The sequence below is a fragment of the Bicyclus anynana genome, chromosome Z, assembly GCF_947172395.1.
Source record: "Bicyclus anynana chromosome Z, ilBicAnyn1.1, whole genome shotgun sequence".
Taxonomy (NCBI): Eukaryota; Metazoa; Arthropoda; class Insecta; order Lepidoptera; family Nymphalidae; genus Bicyclus; species Bicyclus anynana.
The window spans coordinates 14,422,043-14,440,192 of record NC_069110.1 but is presented as its reverse complement, the minus strand read 5'-3'; the positions used below and the strand labels follow the sequence as shown (position 1 = coordinate 14,440,192).

Genomic DNA, 18,150 nt, shown 5'->3' with positions numbered 1-18,150 from the left:
GAACCTCCGAATCGAACGCAGAGGTTATATATATCCATATCATTATAATAATATAAACTCTTAATATACCAGTGTTTCCCGTGAACATGACAGGTTTTCCAGCGGAAAGAAGTTTTTCAAATAAATATCCATAGCGAACAGTGTCAATAGTGGGGACTAGGGTTTCAAAGAACGGCTTATTGCAATCATACAAAAACTCCGGTATTATTTCCGCCCACACTTTCAGTTTGCGTTGCTTAGTATCCATATACATGTCGAAGAAATTAAAACCTTGCGGGAAGCTGAAATATATTTAAAACAATTAAAATTATTATTTTTGCAGTTTTTTCCATAAGAAACGATTATTCATATATAGCCCATGGTATAAAAAAAATTTGGGCAGTAAAATTTGATGAACGAATGACAGCGATACGTTTTTTGTGCGCAACCTATTCTGCGCACCTTTCACCGTGCGCTGCCGACAACAGCATGCACATGCGTGCGGCAGCGCTCACACCACGGTATGCTGCTCCTCGGTTGCGCACTTTTCACTTTTCAGGCGTTAGTATTGAGATGTACAGTGTATGCTGCGGGGCAATGTACCTATTTAGACAGTCGATCTGTGTGTGCATCGGAGCTGACACACTTTTTTTTTTAATTATATTCTTTGACAAGTTAACCCTTGACTGCAATCTCACTTGATGGTAAAAGATGCAGTCTAAAATGGAAGCGAGTTTACTTGGAACAGGCTCAAGTCAATTCTTTTTTTTTCTTTACAAATTAGCCCTTAACTAAAATCTCATACCGGTCTAACTTCTTAGGAGTAGGATGAAAATCCACGCCTCTTTCAGTTTCTACACGACATCGTACCGGAACGCTAAATCGCTTGGCAGTACGTTTTTGCCGGTGGGTAAATAGGAATCCTCCTAACAGATAGACCTGGACCAATTAAGAAAACCTCCAACGGCCCAGCCGGGGATCGAATCCAGGACTTCCGTTTTGTAAACCCACCACACCACATAGGCCGTCAAAGGCGCCACTACTAATTCTACCCATACCTCTGACGGTATCTATGCGGCTTCGTACCGGAATGTTTAATCGCTTGGCCCTCGGCCTGGATGGATGTCATTGCCGGTAGGGTGGTATCTAGTCACGTCCAATGTCTACCACCAGACCAGACCAGGGACTATTTAAAAATTATTGACGACTCTGGGCGATTTTAAAACGCGAAGAAAACTATCCTTCCCCGACTTCCAAAAATATCCTTGTTAGGTATCCGCTATCCCTGTCTGTCCCCTACCGATTACTCCGTCGTAATTGTACGCATGCCTGCCTTCGCACAACGCTAGACGCGCGAGTTTTACTGCGCGCCACCCGCTAAAGGACAAACAAACCGCGAAAGGACATGAATCCTTGTGATCAATTAATTAACAAGTCCTATTAATGTTTCTGTGTGCTATATAGTGAATCGGTGTCCCTAAACTAATTACTGCCCGCCACACCGCTCTTCAAAGTATGGTGGAAATCGCCGTCGTCTGCTGCACCAGACCGGAGAAAGAATAAGTGAGTTTATCCATGTCTTATCAGTCAGCCAGACCTCGCTTACAGTCCACGGGTCTTAGCTATTTTGGCGATTTAGCGAAGCCTTTTTTGGCGTTCACTAATCACCAACTTCCTCGTTGAGACCACTGGACTACCAACTGTGCCAGAGATGTCGTCAATACAAACGTCTTTTAACGCAAAATACTGTAAAGATTCATAAAGTTCAAGAACAACAACGAGTGAAGGATAAATTCGGGAACTTTAGAAAACCATCAACAGGTAGAAAATGCCTCGACCCGTTGTGTTTTGCCTTTGTATATTTAGTTAAAGCTGTAAAATTTATCGAGAACAGTATACTGTTTTATTCACCGATTTAAAAAGTTGTGTTATTAATTTTAGGTATCTGTCTGTGTACCTATCTGTGCAATTGTATGTATGTAGCATCGTAGCATCTATTTAAACTATGATGATTTTTTATTTGAAAGTCAACGTGATTGAGATGGTTATAATCTCTGTAAAAGATAGAAAGTAGATCGATTAAAAACTCTATTAATTGTCGTCGACAGCTTTCTTGCGATTGGTTGCTAGCCTCATTCGCACGAGAGCTTTTTTAACGGACTGTTACATCCCTAAATTCCATATTCACAACGCAGAGCTGTGACACAGATATAAATTTTCTGTCAGCTATATATCTGCTATATAAACCGTAGCTCTGCCTCTAACAATCAGTCGTTCTGGTAATTAGCCGAAATTAACTCAGTTTCAAGTAATAAAGTGTTTTTTTTTTATAACACCGAGAAGCTCGAGACTAACAGGACGTTTAAAAGCGTTTAAATACAACAAATGCATTCCCAACTATATGTTCACACGACAGTGTTTTTAAAACACGCGGCTTTTTTTTCGAGCAGTGTTGCATTTTCAATTTTGTGCGTTGGAAATAGACCTTCATTTAACTTCATACTATATTTGAACGCTTTTTTAACGTCCGTTGGAAATCTGAGGAATGAGGGCTATCTGTCGAAGCGACAGTTGAGTGGGTCGGCTAGTTATTATCTAATAAAAACGATAAAAATCCGATAATCCAATCAATTAGCTATCAAAGATTACGGCGTTTTCCTATTACCATGGACAGAATTTCTCGGAAGTCGTTAATCTAGCTGATTAAGATTAAGACTGTCGGGTGATCTGCAAATTTTCATTTTCAACTGTATTTTTATGAGAAAGCCTTTGAGAATATACAGATAGATAAAGGCGTGTGTTACATGGATAGTCGGATTCATTTGAATTACTTTGTATGAAAACGGAAAACTTTTTTTTGTTTAGTTAAATAATATTAGTTATGCAGTTCGGTTCTTATAAGTGGTCTAGTCAACACCTTGAAGTTATGGAAAATACTCCCGAGCACCCTGTATATACAAACTAGCGGACACGGGACGCCCACGACTTCGTCCGCCCTTAGACCTCCTTATTCCGGGACTGACATAAAATCCGTTCTTAGCGGGCGTTAACTAACTATAATCTACCTCCCTACCAAATTTCATCTCTGCACGTCAAGCGATTTTCGATATTTCGTGACGAGTGACTTTTCGCTTTTTTAGATATTTAGATTTCATAATTTCATGATGATTAGTCGAGTGTTAAAAAGTGGAAGCGTAAAGAAGTCATTTACATATGAGTTTATAATAGTAACTTCAACCATTTTTAGGGCTTTGTGGTTTTTGGAAGATGAAATGAGTATATTTAATTATCTTGAAAGATTAGATTAGAAAGGGATATTTATGCTATGTATTTAAGGTAGCTTATTCTGTTAAAGCTCCCAGGCTTGACTTTATCCGAAACCAAGCAACAATTATCATCATATTTCAAGCAAAAAGGTTAAGGTATACACTTAACCTTTTTCATCTATCACTCTATCGGTTGGTAGAACCGCACGAAAGTCAATGAGTTCACCGCGAACAGACAGACAGACGGGGAGGACGTATTGTCTTTATAATATATATAGGTTATAACTTGAAAGTAAGTACTTAGAGACAGAGTATTAAACGGCAAGCTTTCTTACTATTCAGCTTCTTCAAACACCTCGAACTGCCTCTTGATGACCTCTTCAAAAGCCTTGCGGTTCATTTCAAGGATATTTCCACCAATACTCCAAACGTAGCAAAAGATGAAACAATGTGCGATATATACTTTGACGGCGGCTTTATCACTGAATCTGTCGCCTGGCTCTCCTAGTAAGGCACCAAGCAGGCAACATAGAGTCGCTACCTTACTTATATCCACCTATAACAATAACCAGAAATTGTTTGAATCACAGAACATAGAAAACGCAGAAACTGCGGACGCCCGCAACTTCGTACGCGTAATTCTGTTTTCCACAAATCCAAAAATGCGTTTTTTTTGGGAATAAATGTGGGAAAAATGTTGCTCTATAACCTCCTCTATATTTCAGTGAATAACCTTTTAAAATTGGTTCATACATAATGTTTTAAAAAAGCTTGCTTGTGGTTTTCTATCATGTAAATAACTACTCGTATAACCACTTGGAAAAACACTTTATCTTAAAATCCTAAACCTCTTTCATCCGGCCCAATCGTAAATCCGTTCTTAGCGGGATACCTACTAGCAATAGACTATCTCCTTGCCAAATTTCATCTTTATACGTCAAGAGGTTTTCGAGATTTCGTGATGAATGCTCTTTAGCATTTATACATATATTAAGATACTAATATAATAAAGAGGTAAAGCTTGTGGTATTGTAGGGGTAATCTCTGGATCTACTAAACCGATTTTGAAAATAATTTTAACACAAGAAAGCCACTTTATTTGTGAGATTCAAAGGGTATATTTTGCCCCGTGTATACTTATGGGAACGGGAAATACTCGGGTAAAACCGCGATTTACTTAACCGATTTTGAATATTCTTTTGCCAATAGAAATCCACTTTGTTTACCAGTGTCATAAGCTATGGCTATTTTCATTGGGACGGGAACTACATGGGCGAAACCGCAGGACGTCTGCTAGTTTAAAATGTATGAAAAACGACGCAGCATCGACGCTGCGGCGACGCAACGTAACGCAACGCTTTAATGGGTCATCTAACTCACCTGTTTAATACCAACACTGCATTTGCTATTAACGTGCCCAACTCCAACATCGAGCATTTTGAAGAGTTCATATACAAATTCCCAATTCTCCTGCGTGAAGAGATTCTTCTCCACCGCTTCATTAAGCCATGACCTTACATACGGTAGGTAACCCATTTCATTAGGGTCAATGTATACCATCCCGCATCGAGACACCGTAGCTGGTGATGCTTGAGCTAAGTCTGCCACCTTTAACAAGAACTTTATTTTTTTAAATGTTTGCCTTTAGAAGTTTGTTTTTTAAATATGACCACTATTTCCGTTCCCCTCCAATCAGTCGGAAAAAACTGTGTTAAGAGTGAGTACCACTATAGTCCAGCGGACGGGGATCGAACCACCACCTCTCGTGATGAGTCCGACCCCTTTACCCATAGATGATACATTATATCTTTACCACAATGAAAATGGGATGGCATCTTGTAAAGTAAAGTTCTGGTCTCCACGTTACAGGTCACCTGCTAGGGACGAGGCAATCAACTACTTCATCATTATCAACTCATATTCGGCTCACTGCTGAGTTCGAGTCTCCTCTCAGAATGAGAGGGGTTAGGCCAATAGTCCGCCACGCTGGCCCAATGCCTTCACACACGCAGAGAATCAAGAACATACTCAGGTATGCAGGTTTCCTCACAATGTTTATCCTTCACCGTTTGATACAGTTCATATTTATTTTTTTAAAATGCACACAACTGAAAAGTTGGAGGTGCATGCCCACACATGGACATCCTCCTGAATCGGAGGCAGAGGTCATACGTAGTTAGAGAAGCTAGTACGTAATACTTCCTTCAAAGAAAGAGAAAGAGAAGTACACAGTTTTATTATATTAAAGTATACATAGAGACTATAGTGAGCCTATTTCTACGTACCTCAAATACCATGTGTACGTAGGGAGTAAGTTTTATGCGTTCCGAATTTGAGAGACATAGCATTTTGTTATCGTCAAGCACGGTGTTCATGTTCTCGATCCACACGGCATCTACTGGACCGTCGCAAATGAGCCACTGGTGATCTGTGGTTTCACTCTAAAAAATGTAAGATAGACATGTTATTTAGTAACCTACCCCCTTTAAGAAATTAAATATCACGTGTCTCAATCGGTGAAGGAAAACATCGTGAGGAAACCTGCATACCAGAGAATTATCTTAATTCTCTGCGTGTGTGAAGTCTGCCAATCCGCATTGGGCCAGCGTGGTGGACTATTGGCCTAACCCCTCTCATTCTGAGAGGAGACTCGAGCTCAGTAGTGAGCCGTATATGGGTTGATAACGACGAACCTACCCCCTGCCCGTTAAAAAAGCGTTCAAATACAACAAATGCATTCCCAAGTAACTGTTCACGCGATAGCGTTTTAAAAACATGATGCTTTTTTATCGAGCACTGTTGCATTTCAAATTTGCGCCGTAGCAAGAACCACAGCCTCCTGTAACCGACTCTTGATCGTACCGTTAAGCGAAAGCTTCTTAAGATGTTGGTCGAAGCTTTTCGCTATAAGACCATTGACTGAAACGACTATCGGAACAATAATAGTTGACTCAACATTCCAGATGGTATTTTATAATTATATTATTATATTTAATCCAAGTATTTTGATACTTTTTCCTTTTCCAGATTATTATTAACATGTGATACATTATTAAAGAAAAAATAATCCTTATGGAATTAAGCATTAATAGCCTGCTAACATAATTATTATTCCATCCTGCTAGAAGGAGGGAAGTTTTGCCCAATAGTTCGGCTAATTTTAAGGTCGATTAATCGAGTAGTTACCTGTACAGCGGTTCTGAGTGATAAAGGTAGTATACCATCGTGCCATTCTAGAGTTTGCAGATTAACCTCTCCGTATAACTCTCCAATACTTAAACTTTTTGGGTTCATAATATATTTGTGCACTATATTATACTGCGGACCTTCCACTCCTTGCTCTTTTAACCGCGTATAAGTGTCTCCCAATACCTGTAATAGTTTATATTTACAGCACATCGTAGTTTAAGTAAGTTGCCAACATTAAAAAAATATATTGTGTTTTTCAGATTAAGCTTTTTTTATTCTCTACAAGTTAGCCCTTGACTACAATCTCACCTGATGGCAAGTGTGATGCAATCTAGGATGGAAACGGGCTAACTTTGTAGGAGTATGATGAAAATCCACAAACCTCTCGGTTTCTACACGACCAGTAAGTAGTAGTGGTAACTAGCTACGGCTGAAGCCTCCCACCGGCATATAAGAAAATATAAAGCTATAAGAAAAAAGTATATTTTATGGAATGAGCAAAAATACACATCCGAATACGCTACACGCTATTGCATCTGTCAAAAATTCATGTAAAAAAAATAGTGTTTGTTTTGTGTGTAGTGTATTGTCGCTATTTCGAGATCTAGACCAGACATTTTCCTTTTGTCCAAACAAACAAAGCGAATAGTACTTGTAGAGCTTACTGTGCCGTGGGAGACTAACATTCCGAAGTTTAAAGTGAATAAATATTATGATCTAAGAAATGAACTAACTAAAAATGGCTATGTAGTTAGTCTGTACGCCGTAGAAGTAGGTGCGAGAGGATTACCAGCAAAATCTCTCTATAACTTGCTTAAAGACCTTGGCCTCTCTAGAAGTGCTGCTAGTTCTATATTAGAACGGGTATCCAAAGCTGCTCTAATAGGATCTTACCAAATTTGGATAGGTAGGGAGAACAACACGAGCAGAGAAGGGGAGTGTTGATAGATCGTCAAGGAATTCCTTAACCCTACATCCAGTAGTCACAAGTCCTGGACTTTGCTTGTGTTTTTCTCTCTACCACGCGATGGACCTGGCACCCGCACGGTGAATCCATGGAATGCTAAGATATTCGTCGCGTCTCATTCATATATTTTTTGTTTAAGTATATTTATTTATTTAATTAATTAATTATTATGTTAATCAGATATACTAACGTGTAGTACAACAGTTTTGCTGCCACCGGTGGGTCCAACAAGCATCACGCCCCAGCGCACGATCATAGTTTCGTGGAGTTGAATAACTTTGAGAATCTGACAGTCCATTATTTGCAATTTCCTCTCCAGCAATATCTCCTCTATATCGCGTGAAAAAGTATGATTAATATTTTGCAATTTTTACTTTTTTTAATAATATTTTTAACTACCTACTTAAAAAATACCACATATATAGATGCTGTTGTAGACTTGACCATTCACCTATAACAGAACATCTACAATCGCCGTTTTTACATTTGTCAAACTGAACAACGAACCATGCCAAGCATGGAGCCAAATGTTGCTACGAACATCTTGAGAATTGTAGCGAACCCTCTATTCGATGCTTGGCAAAAAAATTACAGAAGTTTAGCTCGGCAAAAAGCTCCAAGCAAACCTGCTCGCTAAAATAATCGCCAGACGCTCGATAGAATGCTCGTATTTCTCTGTGTTGTAACTTTTCCACGAATGCTCAAGTCTATCAGCACCATAGAACTTACTGATCACATCCACCATGATGCCATAGTCCCGCACCGGAAGAGAAACCCCTGGAAATAAGTCCGACAATATGCCAGCGAAGAGTGTAGCGTCCGCAGCCAAAAACTTGGGCAAGTTACTATCGTTTAGTGCGCATAGCAGAGTCATCTCTTCAGGCTGGTCCGGGCTCGCACGTTTCAAGGCTCCAGCCATTACCTAATATATAATAGAATATTATTTGTGAAAGGCTTTTAAAGAGTTACCTGTAGGTATTTAGCTAGCTTTATATTTGAAATACCTGCATAGCATCCGCGTAAATTTGTGATGTTTTTTTGTTAAAATGGAAAGTTAATTATAGAAAATATTTTAGAAGATGCCTTTGTAAAAATAAATAAAGCGTTATCGAGTACATCCCCTGTAGCCAAGTGGCACAGCGATTCTCTTTCTACGATCGCAAACGCTTCGAAAACTAGAAAAATGTATAGGAATGACATTTGCTGTCGACAGGGTACGTGATCAAGATCTGTCATTCCCATATATTTTTATAGTTTTCGAAGCGTTTGCGATCGTAGAAAGAGAATCGGAGTGAGTCCATGACTTTACAATCATCGTTGTAAAGTCATGGACTCACTACGTAAAAAAGTTATAGAGTAGGTAATAAGTAGATATATTTATATCGATTTGCTCTTTATTCATTGTGTTCATATTGTTTTCTTTGTTTATTTTGTTTATTTCTTAGTGCTTTTCTGAATGAAAAACCCACTTATTGATATGTTTATGTTATGTCTAGCGCCAAATACATTTTCAACTTCATACAATGTAGAAATTCACAAGCTACTTACAAGTGAAGAAAAGGTTGTACTCACAAGAACACTTTTGACAGCCCTCATACCAAAGTCGTAATGGTCTTGTTTGGACAGTTGTTCGCTAGACAATTTATACATTTGCACCATTTTCTTAGCGAGTCCTTTCGATGATTCGAACCCTTCCGAGTAGAGGATAACTTCCGCGATCAAAGCTAAAATAAGTAACATTTAAACAAGGCTTTTCTTTTTGTGTAAGCTATGCTGAATTTTAGAATGCACCATTGCACCATGCATTTTACAGAAAAATATTTATATTTATTATTCATATTCATATATATTTGTAGATACTAATTAGTTCAGACACGCCTTTTGCCGTATTCATCTTTCAGTTTCACCAATTAAATTCATTGCACCCGTTTCAGAGATTATGCTGGACAAACTGTCATACAGACAAAAATAACAAAAAATGTTTGTGTTTTAGTATATTGTTAATAATTATGAGTATTTATATATAAAACAGAGTTGCTGTTTAGATACGTGTGCCTGTGTTTTCCCACGTATCTATACTAATATTATAAAGCTGAAGAGTTTGTTTGTTTGTTTGAACGCGCTAATCTCAGGAACTACTTACTGGTCTGATTTGAAAAATTCTCTCAGTGTTAGATAATCCATTTATTGAGGAAGGCTATAGGCTATATATTATCCCCGTATTCCTACGGGAACGGGAACCACGCGGGTGCAACCGCGCGGCGTCAACTAGTTCTTATATACACGGACATAAGAACAAGGTTAAGTGCTGAACAAGGTTAATGTTCTATGGTTATGTACTTCTTTTGTCCAAATCAAATTTGTTTTATCAGTTCTGTAGTAGTGGTACTATTAGAAAGTTATCAAATTGGTGAAGGTGAAGGAAGCTTATGTATGAGAGAAAAGTCCATACCGTAATCTGGTACCATCATAGATATAGGACGGAAGAGCGCCTTTAGATTGTCCGGCAACTCTGTGCGGCCAGCGTATCCTGGATTCATAGTAATGAATGCCGCACATGTTCGCACTAGTTTAATTTCACGCCCCTCAAACATAAATCTGAAACATATTGTTTTTGTACTGCCACATTTTATTTATTTATTTATAGGACGCTCAGGAGTATTTCCTAGAACTTCAAAGCGTTGATGAGTCCATAGGAGCCGAATTGCATAACTATTATTTTTTTAACTACAAAATTAAAACATTTATGTAATTCAAATAATTCCGTCACACGCCTTTCTCTCTCCTTGCATTTTAAAAAACGTAAACTTGGCTACGTCATAATTTATTTTAGGTTTTATATAGGTCCTATATATAATATATAGGTAATAAGATCTCAACGTAATTTATGAATGACAGCACTTGTTAAAGACAGTAGCTGTCATTTTGTGTAAGCTATGCTATATTTTAGAATTTGGTGCATTTTATAGAAAAATGTTTTATATTCATTATTCATAATATGAATAATTGTAGTACTGTCATTCATTAATTACGCATCAGAACTGAGTCGGTTTCATACATTTAGTATGCGACAGGTCACAACACATAAGCGTAAACGTTACCATACAAAATGTATGATACCGATTATGTTCTGACGCGTCACGACACGACACGTCAGACCAGACCAGATAAATCCAGCGTAATTGACATAAACTAACCGCGCTTGTTTTGCAACTTTCGCATTCCTGATAGTGATGAGTTGTTGAGCGATCACAGAAAGCACCTCAATATCGATCCGATTGAATTCATCGAAACAACACCACGCACCAGATGTTGCCAATCCGGAGAAAAACCGTCCCATCATCTTGTAATCCAAACCTAGGCAAAACAATTTTATTGAATAAGAATTTGTAGCAAATTTGTAGCAATTGAATAGATTAATCGAAGGTTTGGCAGAAATTATCTCGCTAATATCATAAATGCGAAAGTTTGTGTGTGTCTGTTTGTTTCTCCTTTAAGCGGCGGCTACTGAAGCGTAATTTTGCTGTAATTTGAAATGGATATAGATTTTCCTCTGGATTAACACATAGACTACTTTTCATCCTGGAAACATCCATGGTTCCCACGGGATTTGTGAAAAACCGATTTCCACGCAGACGAAATCGCGGGTGTCCGCTAGTGAATGCGTGACGCGAGCGTTACGAAAAGTGTGATCGAGCGAAGCGAACGGACGTTATACATTAACACCTGACTACCAAACCAACCACAGTACAAACATCATTCGAGCGAAGTGTCAAGGTAATCCGCACGAGCTGTACATGCATTTATTTTAATTTTCGAAGCGTTAGCGTCTGTTGGAAGAGAATCGGCGTGCCAAATAATGAGTAAAGATGGTCTATTTCGAATCTTGGACTATAATTACAGCCTCAATGGCTCAACGGTAAGAGCGGTCGGACTCATCACCAAGGGGTGGTGGTACGATCCCCGCCCGTTCGTCTATTGTCGTACCCACTCCTAACACAGTCTTTCCCGACTAATGGAGGGGATTGGGAATATTGGTGATATTTAAAAAAAAAAGATTTGGCAAATATTTAAAAAAAAAAATTGTTATGATTAAAAAAAGATATGGCAAATATTTTTTTAAAAAAAAAAGGTTATGATTGCTAAGCAAATTGATTACCTTCAGAACAATTGAATACCACGCACTGTATAGCGAGTGCTTTAGCAAGATCTTTTGTAGTTTCCGTCTTCCCTGTACCGGCGGGTCCTGCAGGGGCGCCCCCTAGGTCCAATTGTAAAGCTCCCATCAGACACAGGTAACAACGATCTGTCAATGGCGTTATCACCAGCACACCTGCGATACGAGTAGGGATAGACGTTGAAAATACATACATGTAGTGAAATTCTCAATTTTGTGTATAAAAAAATATAAAAAGTATTAGGTACAGAAGAAAATTATAATAAAAAAATTAATAGACTTCACAAGGATTGCATGATATCTTACTTGTGATTTCTTATTAGTTCAATTATTATACTAGCCCGTAAGCCGATGAACGATGAACGAAACGAAGAGCCGATGGACGATGGGGTCCCAAGGTGCTGGAATGGTGACCCCGCACCGCTAAGCGCAGTGTTGGTCGACCCTCTACTAGGTGAACCGAAGATATTAAGCGGGTTTGGAGCCACTGGATGCTGGCGGCTCGAGACCGTTGTGCTTGGAGGTCCATGCAAGAGGTCTATGTTTAGTGGACATCCATCGGCTGATAATGAAGATGAGGTTGATGACTAGCCCGAAATATATATAATTTGATGCAATTTTGATAACTAACCTCCAGCTCCCAAATATTCGTGCCCGTAAATATACATCGAGCTGGACATACGTGCGACGCAGTTGTCGATATCCTCCTCCCAATAATAGCGAATCATTTTGAGCCACTCGAAATCCAAGCTAAAAAAGGTCACTATGTATTAACAGCATTGTTATGATAGACTATGAATATTACTAATAAGTATAGTACTAGCGGACGCCCGCAACTTAGTTAGCGTGAAATTCAGTTTTTCATAAATCCCGCGGGACCCGTGGAGTTTTCTGGGATTAAAAGTAGCATATATCATGCTCAATAACCTTCTCTATTTACCAGTAAAAGTCCCGTTCAAATCGGTTAAGCCGTTCCAGAGATTATCACGGATAATAGACAGACAAACAAACATTTTGAAAAAGCTTGATTGTGATTTAATATCGTGTAAACAACTATAAGCTCTTGAGAAAACACAGTTATCTTGAAATCACAAACATACTCTTAAATTTTATTTATATATTGTATTGATATTTTTTACTTACGCTTTCTGTACATGTTTATCTACCATTTGGGAGATTGTATCTCTAGCATGTACATCCACTGTTATCAGAGCGCACAGAACTTTCCTGAACAATGAGCTCAAGTCTTTTCTCGTGAGTGCAGCCAGATCGTTCAGGTCAGATATGCATTTCTTTTCATAATTCAAAAGACCGGTGTCAATGCGCAATGGAATCTCCAGATCGAATATTTCGTGAACACCCTTTGCCCACATCATTTGAGATACAGCAAGAACGACCTAGTAATTTAGATTAGTATAAAAATCTCATACGACTACTCTTTTCCAATAATAACTTAATGTTGAGAACTTTGTTCTGATCATAATAGTTATGATCATTGATGACGCATTATTACCTGATTGGGATGCAATGAGACCCAATCTACACGCAGTCGTTGCATGTAGTCACGTAAAGCGAATTTCATACAACGTTTTACCGACGCAAACATCGCCTCTTCTACTTTACCAAGCCAATCTTCGACGTTACCACGAGCTTTAAGACCCTAAAGGAGATAATTCAATCATTATTTCAGTTTGACTTTTACTTATTGAATCATCATATTTTATTGCAGCTTAATATGCTCTACTAAAAGTGAAAGAACTAACTTATGAAAATACAAGATCGGTATTGGAAATATCTTGTGAGATAGATGCATTTAGAGAAAATTTGGTTCGATGCTTTGATTTATCCCCATATCCATTATATTTGAGGTCCCCTAGATTGATGGACAATTAGTTATTACCTTGCCTAAATTAACCCTTTCGCCTTCTGGTGATAGCATAGCAATAATATCAGTAGTCAAATCTTCAGCTTTAGCAGTCTTCGCTAAACGTGCTTGCAAAGCATCTCTGGTATTAAAAGACATCTCTCGCTCCACAAGCGTGCCATCTTCTGTGATTTCCATTTCGCTTTCGGGAAGTTTGACTCCGAATTCAAGTTTGGCAATTGCATCGAAACATTTTCGTAAATGCGGTTGGACAGCGTGAGGGTTTCTGGTCTGAGGACAATTTGGTTAAACCAACTTATACCAAATCGAAGGACGAAGCTAAAGACAATACCTTCAAAAACAAAATAACCTTTACCTGTGCCAAAATTTCCAGTAACTCATCGTTAGAAAGGAAGAAAAAACGCGGGAAAGCGACGCGCTTTGTCTCCAGATACGCTTCCAAGCATTTCATTATTTGATCAAGCATTTCGTTATTGCGAATGAATTCCTCATATAGCTTTGGTTGAGTCGCTGCTGGCATTGCTAGTGGCACCTAGTGCAAACACAATATACAAATATGTATGTAATTTGCAATCAAAAGAACCAATCACATTATGTAATTTACAAATCAAAAGAACCAATCACATTATGACCAGAATTTGTTTAAAAATATCAATAAATGTGCATAATACCTTGGCGACTTTACGCATAATGTCTTTCCATGACTTGTCAACAATAGTAAATAGTCTGGTCTCATTGGGCAACTGACGCTGAATGTCTGGTGCCGAGAAAATCACTTCCAGATAAATCCATGTCTGCTGACAAAGGTACCATTCTTCCTGTTTAAAACAAAAAGAAGACGTAGAAAACTCTGATGTGTTGCCCATTGATTAAGCTAAATTTCTCGTATGCAGGTAATTTTGGCATTAGAAATATATACCCTCATCTGTTATTTATAGGGATAAAAAATAAATGATACATAATATTCACAGTGACATATTACAAAATTCTAAATTAAAAATGTATACGTATATTCCTTAAGCTAAATCTTGAATATGCGTTATATTCGGTTCACTGCTGAGCCTCCTCTCATAATGAGAAGAGTTACGCCTTCGTCCACCACGGTAGCCAAAAGCGGATTCAGCAGACTTCACACATGTAAAGTTTTGAGAAAAATTTCGGGTATGCAGGTTTCCTCACGATGTTTTTCCTTTACCGTTTGAGTCACGTAATATTTATTTAATTTCTTGAAAATTTGGCGGGTGATTTCAGTCAGTCAGTCCCTACTTTCTTTAGCCAAACTTTAATTCAGAAAGGAGAATGCCTGAAAAATTATCTTTCATAGAAAAGGGAACTTACTACAGTCCGTGAGAAGAGTTCTAGATTCTTGGCCCACTCCTCAACACGGCTGCGAATAGGGCCACAGTTTCGTGAACTGAGTATTGTGCTGACATGGATATTACTTTCATCAACAGCTGCTTGGATCTCGTCTAATCCTCCCAATACGAAAACATCACGCGCATCTTTGTGCAGTACTACTGGAAATTCTAGAGTTGCCCATATCTCTTCCACCTACAAACAGAAAAAGTTTAGGAACAAACGTGGATAATTTTTTTTTTTGCCCAATGCGGATTGGCAGACAATTCATCATTGCTATTTGAATGTTATCTATATCCTATTAATTTAATAAACGCGAAATTTTGTCTTGATGTTTGTTATACTTTTACGCCGCGATTTGGTTGAATTTTAAAAGGAAGATAGATAATACACTGGATAAATACATAGGCTATTTTTATCCCAAAAAAAATCAATGCTTTCCTGAGATTTGCGAAAAACTGACTATAATGATGGTATAACTCTCTTAAGCAAAAACTTCTGGATTTGGCTGCTATTTGGAAAAAAATTGTGGAAACCCTAATCTCACGCAGACGAAGTCGCGGGTATAAGCTAGCAATATTCCAAATCGACATTTTTACCTTTTTCAGCAAAGCTTCCAAACCAGCCTCCGAGCTAGCTTGACCTGCTACTTCCATCAGCTCTTCGGCGTGCTGGAACGCTTGTAATTCTTCTAGCACTTTTAGAGTGACTACCGCGTCAGGTGTGAAGCGCGTATGTAGAATTTCTTCAATCTTCACCCAGTGCCGTGGTTTCAATGCTGGATTACGTAGGTATGACATAACAGGCAACTGTAAAATATACAATATATGGGATAAATTAAAAGATTTATAAGCATAACATAATGCACGCCGTGATATCCGTGATAGATAGTGGATATGCCTTCGAAGAATTTTATAAAAAAGAAGAATTTGAAGAAATTAAATATCACGTGTCTCATCTTAGATTGTATCATCACTTACCATCACATGAGATTGTAGTCAAGGGCTAACTTGTAAAGAATAAAAAGAAAAAGAAAATAATAATAATTACCTTTTCTTTGATAATATCAATAGTAGCTTTACAACCAGGTATAATCTTATTTGGAGGTAATCCCTTGTCGACCTGATTAAAAATCTTGCCATAATTGCCAGTAGTTGTCTGTATCTCGTCTACGTCTAATGTATTGAATGGTACTTCATGCCTACATCATATAAAATAAGTATAGTATATTATATCCATACTAATATAAATGCGAAAGTAAGTCTGTTTGTCTGTCTGTCTTTTTTTCATGGCTAGACTACTAATTTGAATGAAACTTGGTATAGAGATAAAATGGACCTAGAAGCAAAACCTAAGAAATATGGAATAGAAAGATATGTGAAAAACAGAATACCGGGACAACAGAAGTCGTGGGCATCCACTAGTAAAGTGTTTTCAGGTAGCATGGGTACAGTGACAGTTGCCTTCGTTCATAATACGTACTATTATCGTGAATCGCGGCTAACATTCAATAGTGAAACGAACTGTCGACGTACCCATCCTATCTGAAAAACACTATAGTCTGTAAATTATTGTAAAGATCATCATTAACGATTAATATCAATAGGGATGATTCCTACCGTATATCTGTTCTTGATTTTTTAAAATCCATTACGTCTATACATTAAAAACTTGAAGTGTATACATTTACTTTATTTTAAACGGTGTCAAGAAAGAAGGATAAGAAGATTAACAACATTTTTTCTATAATAAATATTCAATAATTGATTTAATTACCATGTTTTAAATAATTCATTCCATTCCTTCGATGATTTCCATAGCATTTGCCTCAATTTGACATCGTTTATAGCTTCGTCCAGCATATCTAGTCTTGCTGGTGGTATCTGTTAGTTAGTAAATTGGTAACTTATTATTAGAAAATTGGTAAGTTATAGTTAGTAAATTGGTAAGTTAAAATTAATAAATTGGTAAGTTATAGTAAGTAAATTGGTAAGTTATAGTAAGTAAATTTGTAAGTTTTGGTTAGTAAATCGGTAGATGAGTTATTTTAGGTTATGAACAACTCATACTTTAAATATTTTCTGCCACTCGCGTATCTGTTTGTCTCTTGCAGAGAAATCCGTTAGTTTCTCCATAAGATCATTTAATACTTCAGTAACTTTTTCCGCGTCAGACTTTTCATCGTATAACCATGGTAACTGAAACAATAGTTTTATTCATTTATTTTAAGTAATAATTCATTTTTAAAAACCCCATCAATAAACGAAATTTTGAATGATTTGGCCATAACATTCCAGTGTCTCAACAGTCTACATGAGAAGGTTCATTTTACGAAAGAGGAAGAAAAAGAGGGCGGTCTGCCATTTTTAGACGTGATGGTGATCCGGGGGTCTGGTGGTGAATTACATACAACGGTGTACCGAAAACCGACTCACACCAACAGATATCTCCATGCGAGTTCGCACCACCATCCGTCGCAGATATCGTCGGTACCAAGAAGCCTCATAAATCGAGCCCTAAGTCTTTGTGACCCACCCTATATTGAGTGCGAACTAAGAGTAGTGAGACAGGCGCTGGAGAACAATGGCTATAGTTGGCGTCCGAGTTCCAGATGGGCACAAACAACAACTAGGCGGAAACCGTCCTGTGTGAACCGGTCACCAGTGTACTTAACATATGTGAAGGGCGTGACGGACAAAATCAGCCACTATCTCCAACGGAGATTTGACATAGTGACGCGGTTTCGTCCACCTGCACTGGTGAAGAGTATACTGCGATCGCCTAAGGATAGGGATCCGCTGAACGTGCCCGGGGTGTACAAGATTCCGTGTGACTGTGGTAGATCATACATCGGTGAGACTCGCCGTAACATCACTACAAGAGTAAAGGAACACATACGGAGCATGAAGAATGTGGACACGGACGGTTCAGCAATAGCCGAGCATGTTCTAGCTTCGGGTACGACTCATTATATCCGTTTTGATAAGGCTTCTGTATTGTCAAGGGAAAAGTTTCTAGTACCTCGTAAGATACGTGAAGCGATAGAAATTAGTCGTCACCCGAATTTTAATCGGGATCATGGATGGTTGCTGCCCACAGCGTGGAAACCGCTATTTCTTTCATTGTCACATACAACAAACTTGGAACAAGATAGCATTAGTTCGGTTTGCTTACAAGAAGACGAGTCTAATGAAGATGACATTAATGAACCGTCGGAGAGTGTAACGGAACCTTCACTCCCCACCACTCAACCCCTCTCCGCGCGCGCAATGCGTGCAGCAGCGCGTCGCGCAGCCGCTTCGCAGTTTGGATCGTGCCGCGATGCAAGAAC

The 18,150-nt window shown here is 38.4% G+C and overlaps 1 protein-coding gene across 1 annotated transcript in view; it reads right to left on the bottom strand.

Moving 5' to 3' along the window:
• Positions 1-18,150, bottom strand: part of LOC112047829 (dynein axonemal heavy chain 6) — a 104,683-nt gene that overhangs the window by 73,205 nt on the left and 13,328 nt on the right. Inside the window, exons 12-33 of the mRNA XM_052890818.1 lie at positions 16,889-17,017; positions 16,596-16,702; positions 15,870-16,020; positions 15,419-15,628; positions 14,802-15,014; positions 14,135-14,281; positions 13,819-13,995; positions 13,479-13,733; positions 13,092-13,238; positions 12,722-12,975; positions 12,210-12,328; positions 11,561-11,734; positions 10,599-10,758; positions 9,854-9,999; positions 8,974-9,125; positions 8,131-8,323; positions 7,592-7,731; positions 6,432-6,617; positions 5,531-5,686; positions 4,626-4,853; positions 3,581-3,801; positions 70-281 (exon numbers count right to left, since the gene is read on the bottom strand). Of these exons, the coding sequence (XP_052746778.1) occupies positions 70-281; positions 3,581-3,801; positions 4,626-4,853; positions 5,531-5,686; positions 6,432-6,617; positions 7,592-7,731; positions 8,131-8,323; positions 8,974-9,125; positions 9,854-9,999; positions 10,599-10,758; positions 11,561-11,734; positions 12,210-12,328; positions 12,722-12,975; positions 13,092-13,238; positions 13,479-13,733; positions 13,819-13,995; positions 14,135-14,281; positions 14,802-15,014; positions 15,419-15,628; positions 15,870-16,020; positions 16,596-16,702; positions 16,889-17,017 (3,877 nt within the window). The remainder of the gene's footprint in view (positions 1-69; positions 282-3,580; positions 3,802-4,625; positions 4,854-5,530; positions 5,687-6,431; positions 6,618-7,591; positions 7,732-8,130; positions 8,324-8,973; positions 9,126-9,853; positions 10,000-10,598; positions 10,759-11,560; positions 11,735-12,209; positions 12,329-12,721; positions 12,976-13,091; positions 13,239-13,478; positions 13,734-13,818; positions 13,996-14,134; positions 14,282-14,801; positions 15,015-15,418; positions 15,629-15,869; positions 16,021-16,595; positions 16,703-16,888; positions 17,018-18,150) is intronic.